We start from the raw sequence: 22,057 nt of genomic DNA, 5'->3' as shown, positions 1-22,057 counted from the left end.
AGTGGGCCGCGCGTGCGCTTTACACAGCCATGCAAATGCAAAGCCACAGAGTCCTAGTCACCGAGATGTTTTGACCCGGAAATGGCTATTTTGACCCGGAAATAACTAGGCAGTCCGCTGGGCAAGCCCAACTGTGTGGGCATGTTGTGACTTCCTATCAAGTTCTATCAAAGCAGTGCATAGCCCAGAAACCTTTTTTTTTTTTTTTTTTTTTTTTTTTAACTAGCAAAGGCTAAATCTACCACGCAGCAGAGTAAAGTGCCGCTTGTAGACTCCTCATTCCCGCCACACTGCAGGTCAGATGCACACGCCAGGAACCCACCACAGTAGCTCAAACTGGCAGGCTGCTGCTAACTTGAGAGAGACAACTAGGAAGCTGTTTTAGCTCCATTTTAGAATCTTTTTTCTCAGGTTTTAGGTGGAAACTCTTGCCAACACGTTGGGTGCCATTTGTATTTGGTGATCTTCTCTCCAGGTATAACCAAGCCCCCGCGGTCCCACAACCCACATATAAAATAATCACTCACACACTTACATTATTTATAAACTGTATGACCGTGGCAGGATTCTTATCTATTTCCTTTATCTTAAATTAACCCATTCCTATTAATCTATAACTTGCCATGTGGCTCACCAGTACCTTATGCCTTTCTTGTCATGGCGGCGGCTGGCATTGTCTCTCCCTCCAACTTCCTGTTCCTCGAATTCTCCTCTTCCTTGTCCTGCCTTCCCTATCCTTCCTGTCTGGCTACTGGCCAATCAGCAGTTTATTTATTTTAACCAATCAGAGCAACACATTTGACATACAGTACCAGACTGGCCTTGAGTTTAATTCAGTTCCTGCCTCTGCCTCCTGAGTGCTGGGATTAAATGCTCTCCACCTCCCCCCACTCCACATTGTTGTTTGTTTATTTTTATTTTGAGGCATCTATAAAGAGGGTTGCATCCCTGCTTTGTTCAATGGTGTGCACTTTGTTAATATAAACAGCTACTGGTGTCTTTTTTAATGTTAATCTTGAATCCTAATCATTTTGTAGAGAGCGTTTATCAGATTATGAGCCTTCTTGTGGAGTCTTTAGGGTTTCTGATGTATAGAATTGTAGCATCTGAAAGTAGGATTTTTTAAATTTCCTCCTTTCAGCTTGCAGCAATTTGTATTCCTTTTATTAACATCTTGTATTTTCTGCCAAAACTAGGATTTCATATATTGGCCATTTGTGCTTTAGTTTATGAATTGTTTGTCCAACCTTTGCTCATTTTAAAGTTTCAGTATTTTATTTATGATTTCATGTTCCTTATATGCAGGCTGAAAATTCTTCTGTTGCAATATTTACCCCATTTTCTAGAGGTTTTTATTTTTATTTTTTTATTTTGGTTTTTCGAGACAGGATTTCTCTGTGTAGCTTTGCACCTTTCCTGGATCTCGCTTTGTAGCCCAGGCTGGCCTCAAACTCACAGAGATCCGCCTGCTGCTGCCTCCCAAGTGCTGGGGTTAAAGGCGAGCCCTACCAGTGCCCGTCCTCTAGAGATTTTTATGCTAGGTGATCATAGCATTTCAGTGGTCTGCTTGACATATCTATCACAAAGGAAAGCCTGTTTTTCTCTTTATTACTTGTCATTTCATCTTACTTAATTCTGATTTATTTATAATTGTCTGGATTCTAGCAGAGTTATTTTCCCCATCATATTCTGATCCAGCTTTCTGGTGCTAGGCAACCATCCTAACTGAAGTGCTGGAAGATTTGTGTGGCCTTTGCTAGATTGCCAGTGGTCCTTTAGGCAATCAAATCCAGACTGCAATGTTGGCGCCACCTAGTGTTGGTAATGGAAAATCAGTCCTATGATTAAATGTTGGTCACACAAAATTTTAGTGAATTGTAGGTAATCTATTTCACACTTACTAATGATTTTAAAAATGAGTTTATAAACAATTTTGAATGTTGACATTTTATACAGAATTAAATGTTTGAATCATGCTGTTAGAAGCATTTTGAGATGACCTTGAAGATTCCCATAAAGTGTTTTCATTAAAGCAAACTGTTTACTTAACTTTTAAATTTTAAGTTTAGAAATTAGAAATAAATGTGTGTGTTTTCTCACTGAACAACATTTTCAATTTCTCTGGATTTTAATATTCACTTATTGAAATTGCTATGTGAAGTTAAGAGACTTTGAAAGTGCTCTTTTTTGCATTTTATTTTTTTATTAAGAAATTTTCTATTCATTTTGCATATCAACCACAGATCCCCCTCTCCTCCCTCTTCCTGTTCCCTAGCCTCCCCCCCCCATTCCCACCTACTCCAAGCAAGGTCTCCCATGGGGAGTTAACAGAGCCTGGTACATTGAGTTGAGGCAGGTCCACCCCCCCCCCCCCCCAGGATGTCCCACCATAGGCATTGGGCTGGCTCATGCACCAGGGCAGGATCCCTATCCCACTGCTTGGGGGCCCCCTAAACAGTTCAAACTAAACAACTGTCTCGCCTATCCAGAGGGCCTAGACTAGTCCAGTACCATGGGGGCTCCACAGCTATTTGGTCCACACAGTTCATGTATTTCCACTAGTTTGGCTATCTCTGTGTGTTTTCCCATCATGATCTCGATGTCCCTTGCTCATAGAATCCCTCCTGTCTCTTATCAATTGGACTCCTGGAGCTCAGCCATGGATCTCTGCATCTGCTTCCATCAGTCACTGGATGAAGGCGCTATGATTATCTAGTTAGGATAATCACCCATCTGATTACTCGAGTAGACCAGTTCAGGCATCCTCTTGACTATTGCCAGTAGTCTAAGGTGGGATCATCCTTGTGGATTCCTGGGAACTTCCCTAGCACTCAGTTTCTCCTGATTCCCATGATGTCTTCATTTATCATGGTATCTCTTTCCTTGCTCTCCCACTCTGTCCCTGTTCCAGCTTGAACCTCCTGTTCCCCTATGTTCTCATCCCCCATCCCTTGCCCTCCATTACCCCCCCACAATTTACCCCCAGTTTGCTCATGTAGATCTCATCTATTTGTCCTTCTCTGGGCAATCCATGCATCCTTCTTAGGGTCCTCCCTGCTAGCTAGCCTCCCCGGAGCTGTGGGTTGCAGTGTGGTTATCCTTTGCTTTACATCCAGTATCCGGATACTTATGATTGGGTACATACCATGTTTGTCCTTCTGAGTCTGGATTATCTCACTCAGGATGATATTTTCTTTTCTAGTTCCATCCATTTGCCTCCAAATTTCATGATATCATTGTTTTTAACATATGAGTAATACATCATTGTGTAAATGTACCACATTCATTTTCCAGATCACAAGTCTTTCTCCATTTCTGAAGTTGAGTTCAGCGGTTTTGAAGTGCTGACTTTTAGTCCATAGAGGGCATTAGATTACAGGGTGTGGTAGGGTTTGTAATTAATGTCTCTCCATAATAAAACATCTAGTTTTGTACCTTTGTGTTGCTCAGAATTCTGAAATTAGTTTCAAGTCTACTGTGTAACTGTCACTGTTTGATACTAGGAAAAGATTCTGGTTTATTTAGTAGAAATAAGAATTATGGCTTCCCCAAAGAGTATATAAACAATGTCTTAATTGCATTTTCAAACAAATGGCTGTTTTTTGTTTTTGTTTTTTTTCCTTTTTATTTCCTTGTGTCTCTGAACATTGTAAAGAAAACAAAACAAACAAGCCAAAGGTTTTGCTGGCTTCAAAAGCAGAAGAAAGAATTGGGAAACTTGCAATTAGAGAGCTGGATGAGGTGGGATGAGTAGATAGCAGTGTGGTCTCACTGCCATCTGTTCCTTTGTTTCTTTTTTGGAACAAAAACTACACATCCTTGCTATAGAGTGCTGGCTGGCCTGAGCTCAGAGCTACCTGCCTGTGCCTCCCATGCTGGATTGAAGGCCTGTACCATGCTAGGCTGTCACATGTGCTCTAAGACAGTTCCCTTCTGCTTGAAATCCTTCCTAGTAGATACAGATTTTTAAAAAATGGCTCACACATGCTACTTTGTTTTATTTTTTATGAACACTTTCAGATTATTTATTAGGAATTTATTTAATAATATTTTTCTTAGCTAAGTGCACATAGTAACAAACTTAGGGTTTTGACTGAGCTATGGGAAGAGAGACAGTATTTTAGAGCAAAGTACTTTTTCAGAAATGAGTTGGGGGGAATCTTTGTAGGTTTTTGCCCCCACCCCCCCCCCCAGAGCTAAGAACCAAACCCAGGGCCTTGTGCTTGCTAGGCAAGCACTCTACCACTGAGCTAAATCCCCAACCCGGTTTTTGCTTTTATTGTTCAGCATTACACATAAAAGCTTGATCTATATGTGACTTCTCCTTTGGTATTCTGTACTTTTAAGAGAAAACTAGAGTACTACTCCAAATCATCAAAGTATCATTTTGCAAGTTAGGTTGTGTATCTATTATTTGAGAATTATACTTGAAAGAAATGCATATGAAAAAAAGGTTGATATTTAAACTCACCAAGATGTTTAATATGAAAATATGACCCATAAATTACATATTCATAAATTTTGCTTTGTTGGCTTTTCAGATTAAAGTATTTGTTTAGCTAACTTAGCTGCAGTTTTAAGACTTTGAGAGAGAAGTGGGTAAAAATGTCTTGATACCTGTTAGCTAGCTAATTTTCTCTATACTTAGCATGAATTGTAATAACTGAAATTAAAGAATTGCATATCATTCTGCAAGATTGAATACTTACCGAACTTAAAAGCTTCCAATTTGCTTTCTTAAATATAAGTTTACAGTTCTAAAAGTACATTAATATTCATATGAGTGTATTATTGCATTCTTGGCACTTTAAACAAGTGAAGTACTACAAATATGTGAGTTCTATAAATGCTGACTCCTTTTACCTTAGGAACTATGTGACCCAAAGGTACTGTGCGAATGCTTTACTCTCTTACCTATTTCTTAGTCTTCTGGTGTTGGTTTTTGTTCTGTTAAGAGCTCAGGTTAGAACCAGTGAGCCTGCTAGGCATACACTACCCGTCACCTGCATTCCTTGTCCTTGTTTGTCAGCTTTGGTTTTGTTTTGTTTTCTGAGACAGGGTTTCTCTTTTTTGTAGCCCTGGCTGTCCTGAACTCATTTTGTAGAGTAGGCCTTGAACTCACAGAGTTCCACCACCTCCTGGTAAGGCAAACTGTCTGTCAGTTTTAAAGAGCTCTTTGGGCTGGAGAGATGGCTCAGAGGTTAAGAGCACAGGCTGCTCTTCCAGAGGTCATAAGTTCAATTCCCAGCACCCACATGGTGGCACACAAACATCTATAATGAGGTCTGGTGCCCTCTTCTGGCCTGCAGGTAGAACACTGTATACATAATAAATAAGTAAATGATTTTTTTTTTTTTTTAAAAGATTTAAAAAATGCCATTCTGAGCTGGGCGATGGTGGCACACACCTTTAATCCCAGCACTGGGAGGCAGAGCCAGGTGGACCTCTGTGAGTTCAAGGCCAGCCTGGGCTACAGGGTGAGTTCCAGGAAAGGCGCAAAGCTACACAGAGAAACCCTGTCTTGGAAAAAAAAAAGTTCTGCCAGCTGGTGGTGGCGCACGCCTTTAATACCAGCACTCCAGAGGCAGAGGCAGGCGGATCTCTGTGAGTCCGATGGTCTTCAAAGCCAGTTCCAGGAAAGGTGCAAAGCCACACAGAGAAACCCTGTCTCGAAAAACAAAAAGCAAAAACAAACAAACAAAAAAATGCCGTTCTGGGAGTAATTTGTATTTGTTGAATAGCTAGACTTAAGTGAAGAGGCCACACATTTTCATCCTTGATGTGGTCTGGTGACAGTGTTCCCAAATAATTGCATTATATAAGGGCTTAGCAAGTAATGTTAAATATTAGTTTTTGAACTGAAAATACTTCAAAAATTCTTTTTAAATCGCTTTCTTTTATTTGTAATTGAGCAAGAGAGACAGATAACGAAAAATTGAATCATTGGCATTCTGACCACTGAAGGACTTTGCAGTCCACATACACAGAGCAAGTTTCAGAAAAAATGCCCCATTTCAATACAGTAATAGCCCTGAGATACATGGACCTCTATGCATATATTTTGGCATGCCATGTATTTAAAAATATTTTAGCTGGTTGAATTGCCACTGTGCATTTCCTTTTTGGCTTATGCAAATGTTAGCATCAGGTAAGCCAGTTGTAGAACATTAGAAAGACATTCTACATTGGAATGAGTGCAAGTTTAATAAACTTTGAAAAAATTAGAAATACTGCAACTATTCATTTTTATGCATTTTAAATCATTCCATTTTCATAGGATAAATGATATAATTAGCACATGACTATTTCCCCCCAGCCAAAGATCTATTAATAGTGTCTGCAGTACTAGGTAGTGATTATTAAAAGATTGAATTGAAGCAGGTGATAATTCAGTATATCTGGAAGGATCTAGATTTCCGAAAACATAAAAGAAAAAAAAACTTAGATGGCTAAAATTGAAAATTTCTCCACTAAAGGTATTTATTTAATAAACATAAATAACTAAATTGATTTTTTTTTTCTGATCATACCTTCCAGGATGAGTGCTTTATAAGCCTCAGTAAACCCAGAAGAAAGGGCAACTCCCAACTTGAATTTGAAGTTATTAACTCATTTGGATCAGTATATTTCTATCTTGTGGGTTAACTGTTGATTTTAGAGTTTCTAGTGAAACTTCAGGGGAAAAAAAAGGCAGCACAATTGAACTCAAAAGAGAAATCTGTGTGGATGCAGAAATGGTTCTGTGTCCGTCTCGGGTGTGTTTAATGGTCGGCTCTGCTGGAAGAGTCTTTCCCCTTTCTCTTGGTAGCTGCCCCTTCCCTGCAAAGGTGTGAGCAGCAAGCAAATGGCTCAGACACTAAACAGATAGAAGGGAAGCATTAATGTCTGAGTATTAGTAGCCTAGTTACAGATTGTACTGCGTCAGCCTGCTCCACACCCCAAAGACGTCAGGTGACTCCAGTCCTGCAGCAGCTGTGCAGCAGGGGAGACTGCAGACTTAGGTTGAGGAAACGGGGATTTCATGTCTCAGGAAGAATTTCACATTTCACAGTTTTTCTGTTGATGTGCATAATTTGTAATTGCTGCTGGAGGGCAGATCGTGACAAGAAATGGACGGTCAGAAGAAACACTGGAAGGACAAGGGTATCTCTTTTAATTATTCATTCGTTTTTATGTAACCAGTAAGATTTCCGTGGGTAAGCTTTGCAGTTTAGATAATCGACTTAGGGCTGAAAGTGAAGGCTGTGAGCATGTAATGCCAAAGATTAAACAAACAGCTGCCTTTTTCTGTGTTTTCACAGTTGAACATATACAGGAAAGATGTCAGTATTCTGTTCAGTCCTGTTTGTCAGGTTCCTTTGTAATCTTGCATGTTGAAATTTGTGTGGGATTAATATCTCATTTGTTGGTCACTTTGGTGTGGAAAATGTATAACTTTCTGTAGTCGGTGGTGGCATTTCTGTGACGACTTTAAATAAATGCCAGTTGGTGTGCCTGAAATCTATCCGTAGGTTTGTAGATAGCAGAATTGCATTGCAAGAGGCTTTTTTTTTTTTTTTTGAAAATCGAATATGAACCTTTGAAGCTCTTACTTGAATGCTTTAAAATTTTTATGTATCTTGAAATTATTCAGGTGTATAGATAGTTTTAAATGCACATCTAAATTTAAAGTACTAACCTTTGTCCTTGTAATAACCAATCAGTGATCTTGATCCCCCTCCTCCCCCTTGAAAGCTTAGATCCTTTTGAATCTTAGTGGATCACTGTGTAAGAATTTAAGCCTGCAAAGTAGTAAAATGTTGGCTATTGAATATTTTAACAGCATTTTGTTATGTAGTTTGTCAACTGCTGTTTAATGAGAAAGAGGGCTGTGTGTCTGAGCACTTAGAATAAATTGTCCTAAACATTATTAGAACTGTTTTTAATAGGCTAGAAATAAACATTTTACTCAAAGAAGGTTTTTTTGTTCTGTTTTCCTGGCTACTTTCACGTTTTATAATTCTTTTAAAATGTTACTTCCTTCTAGAACAAAGTTATTAAGATAGGAGTATGTTAAAAGCATTTCTACAGCTGAGTAACTACACTGCCCTGTTTAAACAACAATAACCACAACAACAAACCAAAACTGCTCAGTTAAAAAAAAGTGGGGGAAAGATGAATTTAACATTGAATTTACATGAGACTCTGTTAAGGGTCTTTTATTCAACATAAAGAGGAAACTAGCTGTCAATATTTCACATATGAGCTTAATAAAAAGGATTTTTCCTTATCTTAGCTATAGAGTTGAAAATGAAAAGTGAACCAATACACTAGTTTTTTGACAAGTTAAAATGATACCAATGATACTATAATAGATACTGAAAAGCCACAGTAGGGCCAGTTTTGCAACTTTCCTCTGTATGAATGATTTAAATTGTAGACTGCTTAATAAAGTGTTAAGCTTTTACTTCTTAAGGTTAAGGTAATGTAAAGATATATAGACAAGAAACTATGATGCAATAGAATCCATCTTTTATTGGAGATTTGTTTAATTATTTAAATAAAATAAATAATTAAATAAACACAGATTCACTCTTGTTTGAGTACCTCTACAGAGGCTTGTCTTATTTATATGTAAGCCTGGTGGCCTGGCCCTTTTTAGTGCCTTTTGTTTTTAGTGCTTGTTTGAGTCAGGACCAACTTACATATGTTCCTTTCCTTATCCCGGGGTTGTTAATGGTTTAGTGTTTCCTCTATTAGCTGCTAATGTTACAGATCCTAGAGTAAAATTTAAATTGGAAATCCCTGAGATGTGAGAGATAAATGAGTTTTTCCGTACAAGCGAGGAATCTAGAAGTAGGAATCTAGAAGTAGGAATCTAGCTGAAGAGTCTAGGTAAACTTTATACACACACACACACACATCTGCTCCCCTTTCTGTACTCTTATAACCTCAGATTTCCCAAATCTGACAGAAGTAACACATGCTCTGATTTAAGGGTGACTTTTTTTTGTCTTTTTTTTTTTTTTTTTGGCCGGAGCTGAGGATCGAACCCAGGGCCTTGCGCTTGCTAGGCAAGCACTTTACCACTGAGCTAAGTCCCCAACCCCTGGTGAAGTTTTAGATGTGTTTGCTATTTGGGTGATTTTGTTTTTCTTATTAGATATTTAATCTTTTAGGCTAAGACCAGTGTTATAATTGGAAACCTGAAGGTTCTTTTTCAGATACCTCCACTGAATTAGAGCTGGGTCCTTGACAACACAATGCCCCAGAAATTCATTACCATGAGCACAAAGTGTGGGCTTCTCAAAGAATTGGAATTAGCAGTAGGCATTATGCGTTTTGGTGTCACTCAAGGTACATCTCAAAGGATTGCTAAGAAACTTTCTATAAATGAGATGATAGAATATGTCTGATGGTTCCTTGGGTGGGGTCAAAGTCTGATAAGATAAGTAAAATCAGGTTGACCACTAGGGTTGACACAAGAGAATTAGGACTTTTCCACCTCCCTCCCACCCACCCCCCCTTTTTTTTGGTAAGTGTGGCTTCTGATGAGATTCCTAGAAAACTGCAAATGTTAATTATATTGGAATTCTTGATTCTTGGTTGGTAAAAGGCTTCACCAGGGTGAGGGGCTCCTTTCCCTTCCCATCCCCATAATTTTTCCCGACTTCTAACCACACCTGCTTTATAATCAGTAAAAAGATATAATCAAGACAGTGACTAGGATTTTCTGGATAGAGTAGACTGTATAGGACAATAGTTGAAAGATAGATTGGGATCAAAGATGATGGAAAGTTAGAAGATCTGGGTCAGATTTCCTGAGACTTCTGTCTGGTTCATAAAAAAGATAGCTGTGATTCTAACCTATCAAAGCAAGTCCTCCAGGGCCTGGCAATCTGGTATCATTCATTTTATAATTGGGCAGATTTGAAAAAACAGCAATGTAGGATTTCAAGCCTCAGTTTTAGTATATTTTGATTTTGGCAGGTAAGAAACTTCTTTTAAGATTTAACTTTGTTCTATTGTGTGATTTATAGAGGTCCAGTTTTGAAGTTCTTTGGTTTTTAGGGACAAGATGTCCTAGAAGACACTTGGTTTGTAAGAAAATAAAGAACTTTTGGTGTTTTAAAGTAGGGAGTAATAAGTGATAGCAAGTTCATAAGGTTAGTTTGTGATGTTCTGTAAGTTGGAGAAGAACCTAAAGGCCTGTGTTTGGGATGACTGTGGCTATGCCCAGATAAAAGACCATCCTGAACCTCATCAGAAATAGGAATGAAAAACAAGTAACAGATTTGTGGAAACTTAGTGACATTTATAATAGATTGCAGGACTACATGAAGTTGCAATCAGAATGAAACTACTGTGTTTAGCAGATACAAGGTTTTTTTTAAAAAAAAAAACAAAACAAAACACCAAATTGAGTTCCAGATACTTTGAATTTTAAGTGATGGAAATGCCAAGAAATGATAAGGAATGAGAAACAAATGCAGAGTGAAGAAAAGTATCTTTTTGAAAAACTGAAGATAGAGAAGGAAAGCTAATAGCACCTACATTATGGAGCACCTGGAAAAGTTGACTCTCATAGCACTAGAAGGAGCAGGACAGTGTAGTTGGAAGTTTCCCTGTATGATCCCAATAAACACATAGAGGCTCAAACTTATTACTAGCTCTTACATTTAAATTAACCCATAATTTTTATTTATGTTTAGCCATGTGGCTTGATACCTTTCCTCAGCTCTGCCTTGTCATTTTGCTTCCTCTGTGCCTGGCTGGCGACTCCTGACTCCCCCTTCCTCTTCCCAGAATTCTCCTCTCTGCTTGTGCCGCCTATATTTCCTGCCTGGCTACTGGCCAGTCAACGGTTTTTGTTTGTTTGTTTGTTTGTTTTGTTTTGTTTTTTAATCAACCAATCAGAGCAACACATATTCACAGCATACAGAACGACATTCCACACCAACACAGAGGACTAGAGATTTCAAGGAGGACTGGCTGTAGAGAAGTTGTTTACTTTTATGCTTTTTCTCCCAATTTTTATTTTGACCATGTAGTATGTAAGGCCTGTTTTTCCCAGATAGATGTGATTTCAAGCCTTCTTTTGGTTTTTCGAGACAGGGTTTCTCTATAGCTTTGGAGCCTGTCCTGGACTAGCTCTGTAGACCAGGCTGGCCTTGAACTCAGAGATCCACTTGCCTCTGCTTCCCGAGTGCTGGGATTACAGGCGTGCACCACCACTGCCCGGCTTAAACTCAAGTTTTGATTGGCAGTTTGTGTCTTCTGTTACCATCATGAATGGGCTCTTTTTCTGTAAATTCATTGAAAGCAAAAAATAGTGATTTCTTCCCTGGACCTCATTGACACTCAACAACTTTTCTATAAAATGACAGAGCTTTAACAGTTTATTCCTGGCCTTGAGAAAATACTATTTTTTTTTTTTTTTTTTTTTTTTTTGGATTGGGGATTTAGGATTCCCCTTTTCCCTTTTAAAGAGAATTTTTTATATTATACCTACAGAAAAGAAGTCTTTTTTTGTTACTGTTGTTGTTGTTGTTGGTTTTTTTTTTTCCTCAGACAAGGTTTCTCTGTGTAACAGCTCTGTGTAACACTGGAACTCTCTTTGTAGACCAGGCTGGCCTCAAACTTACAGAGGCTTGCCTCTGCCTCCCCCAAGTGCTGTGATTAAAGTCGTGGGCCACTACCACCCAAGGATTTTTGTCATTTACATTTATTCTAACTATTTAGTTTTGTAGATAAGAGAACCAAAGATACTGAATTATTTGCATAGGACCATAAAGCTGTATCTTGAGGCCTTTATTTTGTAGTTTGTATGTGAACAACCAAAGAGCGATGGGAAAAAAGCTAATGACCATGTGTTGATATTTTACCCATGCATAATCTCACTGTGGCAGCTTTTTGTATGTGGTATACCATTTACCATTTATTTTTATGTGATTACTCTTCAGTAAAAGAGCAGTAGTCTGTTACGCCAACTGTGGAAAAAGATAGGTGTGGTTAGTAGGTTAATATTCTTAAAAAGATTAAGTCTCCTGAGACCTCCACCGGGCCTGGGATATAATTTCTTTTAAGGACTGGTTTACATATTTGAATGAAGGAAGAAAGAACACTTAAGCAGTGAATACGAATTCTCTCGTTCTTTTTTTAAAAAAAACAAAAACTTGGTTTCATCTGTTGCTAGGATTTGGGCATAAAGATGTTGAATTTTATTTAGCCAGTGTTGTTTGAGAGCTATGTTCTGAGACCAAACTACCCTTCTCCTTTTTATTATAGCCAAGGTGACTTATACTACTGGGTAAATGCATGTATGTATGGACATGTATTTCATTAATCTATTTAATGACTTTCACATTTACTTCTTATGTATGTGTGAGGTGTTGGTTTTTCTCAGTATATCACCACCATCTTATTTATTTTGTATAAATACAAACCAACTCAAAGATAAAGAGCCATGAAGTGTTAACAGTCACCTCGCATGTCAGTAGGTGAGAGTTGAGCATTGAAATGGATTTGGGGATGTCTCCTTTCAGACTACAGACTTGCAAAATTGTGATTTTCTTTAGAATGTGAGCAATCAAAGCTATTGTGTGTACTCTTTCCATGTATGCAGTCTTTTATAACTAAACATTATCAAGTTTTGGGCAAGTAAAGAGTTGTGTGGGAGTAGATCTGATATTACATATTAAAGAGAATATATTTAGTTTTAACTTAAAATGGTATTAAATTAGTGGATTTTCATATGAATGGGAAATTATACCATGGTTTAGAAAAACTAGAAATGTGAAGTTAGGGGTGTTTTTGTATTGATCCCCCCCCCATTTAAAATATTACTAATTTTGTGTATAAGTGTGTGGACTCCTCATACACCAAAGTGTGGGGGGCGAGAGGAGAATTTCTCTTGAGTTAATTCTCTCCCATGATAAGTCTCGACATCAGACTCACCTGAGTCTGAGTCTGGCTTGGCTTTGTGGCAGGTGCCTTTACCCCCTTGGTCATCTTGTCAGCCCTTTTTGAATTGGAAGCTGTATGAAGTAAATCAATAAATCAGTGGTTTTAATTACTAGTGAGTTGAGTGTGGTGATGATTTAGAAATCATCATTTTCTATTTTTTTAAAGGCATTTTTAGAAATACGGCTTTAAAATAGAAACCTGGCTTGAGGCTAACTTTAGTGTGAACTTGATCTAAGGCAAATAGACTAGGATGACTTGTGCATGTACAGCAGTTGGTCTGGCACTATTTTTAGTGATAGCAGATGACAGTCTGTGATTACCAAATGTATGCAGCAGCTCTTCTTACTTTGTGTCGAGCCATTGAAAGAAAGACTGAGTTCCTTAGCATTGAAATTTTAGTTCAAGTGTACTATATAAAATAATCAAAAGTTTTCTAGTTTTTCAGAAAATTTTGAAAAACAAAAATAAGATTGCAGGGAATAAGTCCTTTTTTTCCTAAATTATAGGTGTTTATTTAAATAGATTGGCATACATGTTTTCCACAATTGTGAGGGGGAAGTTGCTGTTCAATTCATCTTGGATCTTTAAAAAGGGTGTTCCATGAATATTTTATATAAAAGTTAAAAGGTTCTTTATAAAAATAAGTCCTTTATCTGATACTTTTTAAAAATAAAATTTATGCATAGGAATGTCTTGCCTGTTGTGTGTCTGGTACACATGTATCTGGTGCCATAGAGGCTAGGAGAGGCATTGAATTCCCTTGAACTTTAGTACAGACTGTTGTGAACCATGATGGGACAGGAATGTATTGCAGTAGGCTCTTAGTTGCCCTGCTGTTGGTGAGTAAATGGAGGTATTGGTGCTGGCTAGTATTATGTCAGCTTGACACAAGCCAGAGTCATCTGAAAGGAAGGAACCTCATAAGATTATCTGTAGGGCATTTTCTTACTGACTCATGGGGAGAGCCCAGCCCACTGTGGTGATGTTATCCCTGGGCTGGTGATCCTGGTTCTATAAGAAAGTAGGCTGAGTAAGCCATGTGGAGCAAGCCAGTAAGCAGCACTCCTCCATGGCCTCTGCATCAGCTCCTGCCTCCAGATTCCTGCCCTGCTTGAGTTCCTGTCCTTCCTCCCCAATTTGCTTTTGGTCATGGTGTTTCACCATAGCAATAGAAACCCTAACTAGGACAGTATCCCATATCTTTAATTTCACGTAGATATTCTCCTTGGCCTTTGTGATTCATTTTACATGCAATGATTCTTTGCTTATATCCTGCCCATTCATCAAGTGTGTAGATGTGCAACATTTTAAAGAACTTGAATATGTTGACCTTTCAGTGTGGTACCGTGCACAGAGTGCTTTAACACTCTGTCTCGTTATATCCATGACCTGCCATTTCTAAAATGTAAAAAAAACTTTTTAGAAATTTTTTGGTTTTTCTCATTATATTTATGTAGTTTATAATTGCCTGAAAAGTAATAGGATTATGTACTTAATGATTCCATAAAGTTTATGCTTGGCACATAATAAAATGTTTCTAGGAAGGTTCATTTTTAAACCATTTAAGCTTTCATCTACCTACAGAAACCTAGATCTTAAAAGAGGGATGTTTTAAAGTTGCATAGGCACAGGCTAGTGCGAATAGTAGAAGTTCATTGATTCGGGCCACTAATGGGAACTTGAGTGTAGGACTGATGCATGACTTTGTGCTAGATATGAGTCATGTTAGCTTCTGAAGGGAAAAGACATGATAGAGGCTGGAGTTTCATCCAAAGTATACAGTTGCAAACCTAGTAGTAGGAGGTGGGTCTCTGAAGCCTTGGCCTTGGCCTTTTCCTTCTGCTACATTCATTAATATATAAAACAGATGAATTATAAACCTTACCTAATCATTAAAGCTCTTTAAATATTCTCTGCTGTCACACACACACACACACACACACACACACACACACACACACTGCAAGTCTAGTAGTAACAGTCATTGGATGTTCTTAAAGTATTATTGTGTATTTGGGCATGTGTGTGTGGAGGTCAGAGGTCAGCTTGGAATTGTGCTCTTCACTTTTACTTGGGTTCCGAGGAATTATCAGTAAGCACCTTAGCCATTGAGACATCTAAGTTATGTTTTTGTTTGCTTTTTGAGACCGTGTTTCTTTGTATAACAGTTCTGGCTGCCTTGTAGACCAGGCTGGCCTCGAACTCACTGAAATCCTCCTGCCTCTGCCTCCCAAGAGCTGGGATTAAAAAAGTGCACCACCACTGCCTGGCAGGACATCTAAGTTTTAAAATCCTCTTTTTTTTCTGTGTGGTTTACAGTGTGGCATTGTAGTTCAGGTTATCTTAATCATAATAATGAAAATTTCTTTTTCTCTTTATGTCTTTACTACTTAAATATGTGGACAATAAAGGTGGTGATTTTGTGGCAATATTAATATCAACACAACAAGTATCAATTTTGAGTTTACTAGTTTATTATGCTTAGTTCTGTATAAAGTGTTTTATATTAATCATCTTATTGATGGAAAATCTTGATTCATTTTCCTCATGTAATGAATCACATCTCAGTGAGACAATTCCTATTTTTATACACAGTTTAATAGTGAAGCTCTAAGTGCAGAGGGGTTTAGTGACTTGCCTGGGGTTACATAGTTAGCACTTAGCACTGCTGTTGGAGTCTAGGTCACCCAGCTCTAGAGCTTGGGTGTGGTCTTATATAAGACACTGTTATAGGACACAGGGCGCCTCACAGGAATTACTCTGCCATTGCTGGGAGTGTAATGTCACTACCTTCCTTGGGCTCCCATGAGGGGACGATGACATTATTAGAGCTAGGTCCTGCACCTTTAAGTTTCCTGGTTTCTTAATGACAGCTGGATTCCTCATTTCAGGGTGTTTTTGAACCCCCCCCCCCCCCGACACACACACACAGGGTTTCTCTGTGTAGCTTTGGAGCTTGTCCTGGAACTCATTCTGTAGTCCAGGCTGGCCTCGAACTCACAGAGACCCGCCTGCCTCTGTCTCCCCAAGTGCTGGGATTAAAGGCATGCTGCACCACCACCACCACCACCACCTGCCTTGTTTTTTAATTTCTTTCAGCTTCTTTGTCCTATTCTTGAGTTTTCTTACAGTGTAATATTTACTTTAAAACTTTGTTGAGTTGTCTCCATAAGTTGCGTAACCCTAGGAAGGATAATTTAAAGAGCCTTAAATGTGTATTTCTCATTTCCAGGCTTCCTAGTCATTTCACTAGGTTGTCTTTCTGTTTTTGAGTTTTTTATGATCCTGTTATGTATACCTGGCTGGCCTGGCACTTGCTGTTTTTAGTTTGGTTAGCTTCAAACTTACAACAGCTGTGCCTCTGCCTTCCAGGTGCTAGAATGATACCACCGTGTCTTAACCTAGAATGAATTTCAGTGTTTGCTCAGTGTCAGAAAACTATTGACATTGCTGTGATCTCTTTATTGACTGATATTATTCATGGTGTCATTTTGACTGCACAGATTGGATGTTTCAAGGTCTGGTCAGTCTTCTCATGCATTTGTAGGAACAAGTTGCATGCATCAGAACTGATGTAGTTATTATAGGTGGAAGGCTTAAAATCATAGTCTGGAAATAAGCAACAAAAGGGGCTGTGTGTATATATATGGAATGGAGATTCAGCTCAGGACTATGCACATGCTAGGTATATTCTTTACTACTAAGCCACACTTCATGCCCTACTTACTGAATGCTTAAGATATGTACTCAGGGGGATTAAGGGCTTTGTAATAATGCTTAGTGTTTTATAGCTCACATACATATTTTCCCCTACAAAAGTACCTCTGATGATAAATATAAACTCTGCAAATTTAGGAGTCCTGGGAATCAAAACTAAAGCAGCCCCTTAAATTGTGACTTTTAAAAATGTTACTTTATCTTAAAATTAGCAAAAATTAAAAATTCTACTTGAGTATATACATATTTGTTTTATTATAAAATGTGTAAAGTGTTTTGTTTTGTTTTACTGTTCCCAGTTCACCATCTTGTGGCCTGTCAAAGAGCCCTGGGTACACTTCAAGTTCTATTTGGTTTGAGTATAATCTGATCTTGAGACAACAAGCCTTGTGGGTATTTGAGCTTGCAACAGCCCTGTTTCCAGTGGCCAAAACCTGACTTGAGGTTTTTTTTTTTTTCCTTACCACTACAATATTTCTGACATTTTCTTCCCTTGAAGGAAATTAGTTTTTGAGATGTTTAAATGCTGTTTTCCCTCTGCCTTTTACTGTAGGTAACTTCTGTTAGTGCCAGGCTAAGATACCATTTTAGGATTTTCAAAGAACTTCTAAAAGCCAACCTGTAAATCTCAGGTTTTCATTCAGCTGTTTAAAGTTTCAATTTTTCAACATTTAAAAAAATTTAATTTTGTATACTTAATTAGTTTATATTATTTTCTCTGTAATTTAAATGTCATGAATAGTATGAAGAAGAAATGCGTCAAGATGATGACAAGGGACTTCTGCCAGGCCTAAGACGCTTTAAGAGTAATGTGTAGCTAGAATAATTTGGTCACGTAGGTGGGAGGTTGGCACAAAAGAAGGTGTGTGGTAAAAAAGTACAAATGTAGCATTATACTGACAGGCGGCTTATAATGAGTTTAATGACCTAGGCTTGTGTCCTCTGTATGTAGAGCAAATGTGGATTCAATTGGTTAAAATAATATTCTAATTTCAGACTTCCTTGCATTTTCAGTTGTTGACCTCCTCTACTGGAGAGACATTAAGAAGACTGGAGTGGTATTTGGTGCCAGCTTATTCCTGCTACTGTCTCTGACGGTGTTCAGCATTGTGAGTGTAACGGCCTACATTGCCTTGGCCCTGCTCTCTGTGACTATCAGCTTTAGAATATATAAGGGTGTGATCCAAGCTATCCAGAAGTCAGATGAAGGCCACCCATTCAGGTGAGATGTCTAAAAAAACGACAGCAGTGTGAATAGGGTTAGTAGAGACTTCAGTCTCTGGTTGCTTAGAGATAATTATATAAGAAGCTCTATCAAGAGCATCTGCCTTTGAGATTTCTTGTGGTAGAAAAGACTGGACTCATTATTAGTAGATACTGGTTATCATAATGGATTTAGTTCTGTTATCTTCACTGTTGATATTTTTGTGCTCCCTTGTTGATACCTTAAATACTGTCTGACACTATACACCTTCTCCATTGCTCTCCACAGTATATATTCTTACCTACACTTTACTACCATTGTTTCAGGGCATTCCATGGGGAGAGGAAGAAACATGGTTTTAAAGGGAGCTTCAAATTGTCAAAGTCAAATGCCACAAACCATGAACAATACGATTTCAGAACAGTTTTTATGAAATGTATGAAAATGTTGTAATGATATAACTTTAAATTATTCACAGTATTAGTTTTATATATCATTTAGTTTAACCTTTTTTTTTAAAAGACTACTGTTTTTTATTTTTATATTTCTCTTTAAACATACCTTTTTTTAAAAAAATTAAATACTGTACAGTGAAAATATGCCTTCTCATCCACCAGACAAGGTTATTCCCCCCAATTCCCTGGGGGACCTTGTCACCCCCCTTCATACACACCCCCGGTTCTACTCCAAAACCTTCCCCATGCCTCCCACTCACAAATACCCTCACTATCTCCATGTTCCACAGTGATGAGGCCCTAGAAATGGGGGTACAGGATAGGAGGAGGGATAGCAGGGGAGCCCCCCTGATAAACATACCTTTTTTTATAAAGGCATTTTATAGTCTTTTACAAATTCAGCTGACAAGCCAGTTTAAGTTTGTTGAAGAGTTTTCCAGTTGCCTAGTAGCGCTGGTGCAGGTGAAATTGTGCAGTTCATTTAGCTGTGTAAGTAGGAACAGTGGTGAGCATTGTGTTACTTTCTCATATAAAGCCTACCAGTGGCACTGACACAGGATGCTGCAACAGCAGTACAAAGAACAGAGTTCTAAAGTTTCTTCAGCCAAGTCTGTATTTCTAAGAATTATGTAGACAGGCCTTGAGAGATGGCTTTGTAGGTAAGATTGCTTGTGAAAACAGGTGGGCCCAAGTTCTGACCTCAAGCACCTACATAAAAACTGGTCACTGCTGTGGATACTTTTAACCCAATTGTTGGGGGTCAGAAACAAGTAGATCCTGGGAGCTTGCTGGCCAGCCTAGGCAAATAGTGAGCTTCAGGTTCTGTCTCAGAGGTCTGAGGAAGACACCAGACACCTCCTCCTCCACTGCTACATGTAACCACACACACACACATGCACATATACCACATATACTTATTTTGTAATATAATTTCATAAATAACTTAGTGCTGCCTTAAAAATTGATGGAAAACTTTGAATATTTTAATTTGATATTTATTATTGACAGTGGTATACCAATGTCTTACAGTGTTATACTAGTAAAGAAATATTCTTGATTCCAAATAGTCTGTTGAAGTAGGGAAAATATGTCTGTATTCAGAGCTTAGATATGGTTGATAATAGTAGAGGAAAACATTGTTTTGAGGTATGAAAGAGTGAGATTACATTGGGGTATTAGGAACTCATATCTGATATAGCTTCATGTCTGGGTGGAACCTGAGGTGAGGCTAGTTCATGGTACAAGTTGTCACCAGAGACAGAAATGAACTTTAGGAAAATAGCCTGCTAACCAAGCCATTATGGCTTAAAAAATGTTTTAAAGTGACTCATTTCTGGCTTCAAGATAGGGAGCAGTGGGAAGGTTAACAAAAGCAGGTGGGCTCTTCTGGCTGAAAAGTTGAAATGGAAGTGATTTGAAAACATCTCTTTATCTAATATATATAGTTGGAAATGACCCAGAGAATTTAAATGCTTTTTGCAAGATTATTTAGCTAGAAAGTAGCCAATCTTCTCATGCCCACCTGTGTTCAACCCAGACTTGTTATTTTAGGGCACTTAGGTAAGGCTGATCTGGCATTGACTAAGAGAATAGATTAATCAGAAGCAGGTTTGTATACTGATCGAATATTTCAGTGTGCAAATAATAGACACTTTAACAAGAGGAGACATATTTGGGACATATTGCAAAGGTAGGTAGGAGGGGCAGGGTTGTCTCAGAGGACACGTATGGAGACAGGATTAGTTTGGGTGTTGTGCTTCAGATAGGAGAAAATAGTTTACTAAAATGTCATCTTTGAAATAGTGACCACTCCCAAATTATTACCTTCTTAAATTTAACATGTCTACCCACTACAGCATGCATGAGGATATGAAAATAGAGAGTAAATATTATGTTTTATTGGTGTTGCCACTGTACTTTTAGCAGCTACTTTACAGTCTAGTATTTAACATTTTTTAAAAAGATTTATTTATTATGTACACAGAAGAGGGCACCAGATCTCATTACAGATGGTTGTGAGCCACTATGTGGGTGCTGGAAATTGAACTCAGGACCTCTGGAAGAGCAGTCAGTGCTCTTAACCTCTAAGCCATCTCTCCAGCCCTAGTTTTTGACAATGAAATGAGTAGAATCTTTGATAGTAGAACATAATGAGATAGTGTAATTTTCTGAGTGCTTTGGAGGCCCAGCTGTGTTAAACACTCTACTCATTAAATCCTCATGATAACCTCCATTTTAAATGAGGAAGCAGGTTTAGAAGATTAAATTTGCAAAGTTAGATGACTAAGAAAATGATAACACTTAAGATTTAAACTCAGATCAGCCTGCCTTTAAAATAGGCTTCTATTTCAGTTAACAGTGCATACCATTAAAAGTACCCCTGACTTGGGAATTTGGATTTTGTTTATTTTGTTTGAGATAGAGTTTCATTCTGTAGCTCAGGTTGGTCTTGAACTAGCAGCAATTCTCCTGTCTTAGCCTTTCACGTGCTGGGATTATAAGCATGAGCCACCACAGCCAGCTTGCTTGAGTTTTTTTTTTTTTACAGTAGGCCTTTGTAGTAGACTGTTAATCTCTTTTATAGATCTGTAATTACTGATTGACATTTGGGGATCAGTTATGGTCGGTTTTGTTTTCTTAGGGCATATTTGGAATCTGAAGTTGCTGTATCAGAGGAATTGGTTCAGAAATACAGTAATTCTGCTCTTGGCCATGTGAACAGCACAATAAAAGAACTCAGGCGCCTCTTCTTAGTTGATGATTTAGTTGATTCCCTGAAGGTAAGTTTATTTTACTTTTCACTTTGCTATATATAGAATTTAATATCAGAAAGGCTAGTTATATAAAATTCTATTTTTTCTATACTCAAATCATGAAGATGGAATGAAATCACATGAATGTAAATTTAAGTTTTAAAATTCAGTGTCCTGTGTTTAGACTTGTATGAGAACTAGTTTGCCATTTTTTCTTAAGAAAAAATGCTTTTAGAAAGAGAAATTGAGAAGAAAAGTGGGTTGGTGACTTCTTTAGATGGAAGTTCATTTAGGGCTTCATAAAATGACGCTGCTTCAATCTGTCAGCACACAGAGTACCCCTGTGTAGCGGGAGAGAATGGTACTACAGTGTCTTCTTTAAAGGCGATAGATATCTTAGGAGCATTGGTGTTTTTTCCTGCATGTATGTCTTTATAAAGGTGTCCGGTTCCCTGAAACTTAGGTTATGGGTAGCTGTGGACTGTCATGTGGGTGCTGGGAATCGAACCCAGTCCTCTGGAAGAGCAGGTAGTGCTTTTAACACTGAGCCATCTCTCCAGCCGAGAATAAAAATAATTCACTTAAAAAAAAAAAGAAAGAAAGAAAGGATTATTGCGCTATAATAATCCACAGATACAGAAGTTAGATAAAAAGGAGAGGTTCAAGGTGGGGAATACATGGATCTTCCCATGAAGAAATAAAAGAAAGGTGATAGATACGAAAGCTGCCATCATTCAGTTGCACACTCTACAGGGAAGGGTCTTTTTGAGTAAATTGTGTGGTTGATAGGTAAATGGTACTGGTGGTGGCGCTGGTTACCGGTGGAAAAGTCATGAGCCACCACCACTGCCAGACTACCAGAGTTACAGAGAGCTTTATTAGAAGGAAGGAGGGGATAGGAGAGAGGAGAGCCAGGTCTGGAGATAGAGAAAGATGACCAGAGCAGAGCAGGGAATAGAGAGAGAGGGTGGGGTCCATGTCAG

The 22,057-nt window shown here is 38.3% G+C and overlaps 1 protein-coding gene across 3 annotated transcripts in view; it reads left to right on the top strand.

Annotated features, from left to right (window-relative positions):
- Rtn4 (reticulon 4) overlaps nt 1-22,057 on the top strand; it is a 63,062-nt gene that overhangs the window by 28,834 nt on the left and 12,171 nt on the right. For 2 of the 3 annotated variants that reach the window (XM_036200415.1, XM_036200416.1), the window contains 2 exons: nt 17,677-17,884; nt 20,963-21,101. In XM_036200415.1, coding sequence (XP_036056308.1) covers nt 17,677-17,884; nt 20,963-21,101 — 347 coding nt within the window. Of the gene's footprint in view, nt 1-6,947; nt 7,144-17,676; nt 17,885-20,962; nt 21,102-22,057 lie in introns of those variants that run through there. The other variant, XM_036200418.1, reaches the window with a different exon arrangement.

This window comes from Onychomys torridus, chromosome 10 (assembly GCF_903995425.1).
Source record: "Onychomys torridus chromosome 10, mOncTor1.1, whole genome shotgun sequence".
NCBI lineage: Eukaryota > Metazoa > Chordata > Mammalia > Rodentia > Cricetidae > Onychomys > Onychomys torridus.
The sequence above is the reverse complement of the archived record's forward strand: the minus strand, read 5'-3'. Positions and strand labels throughout refer to the sequence as shown.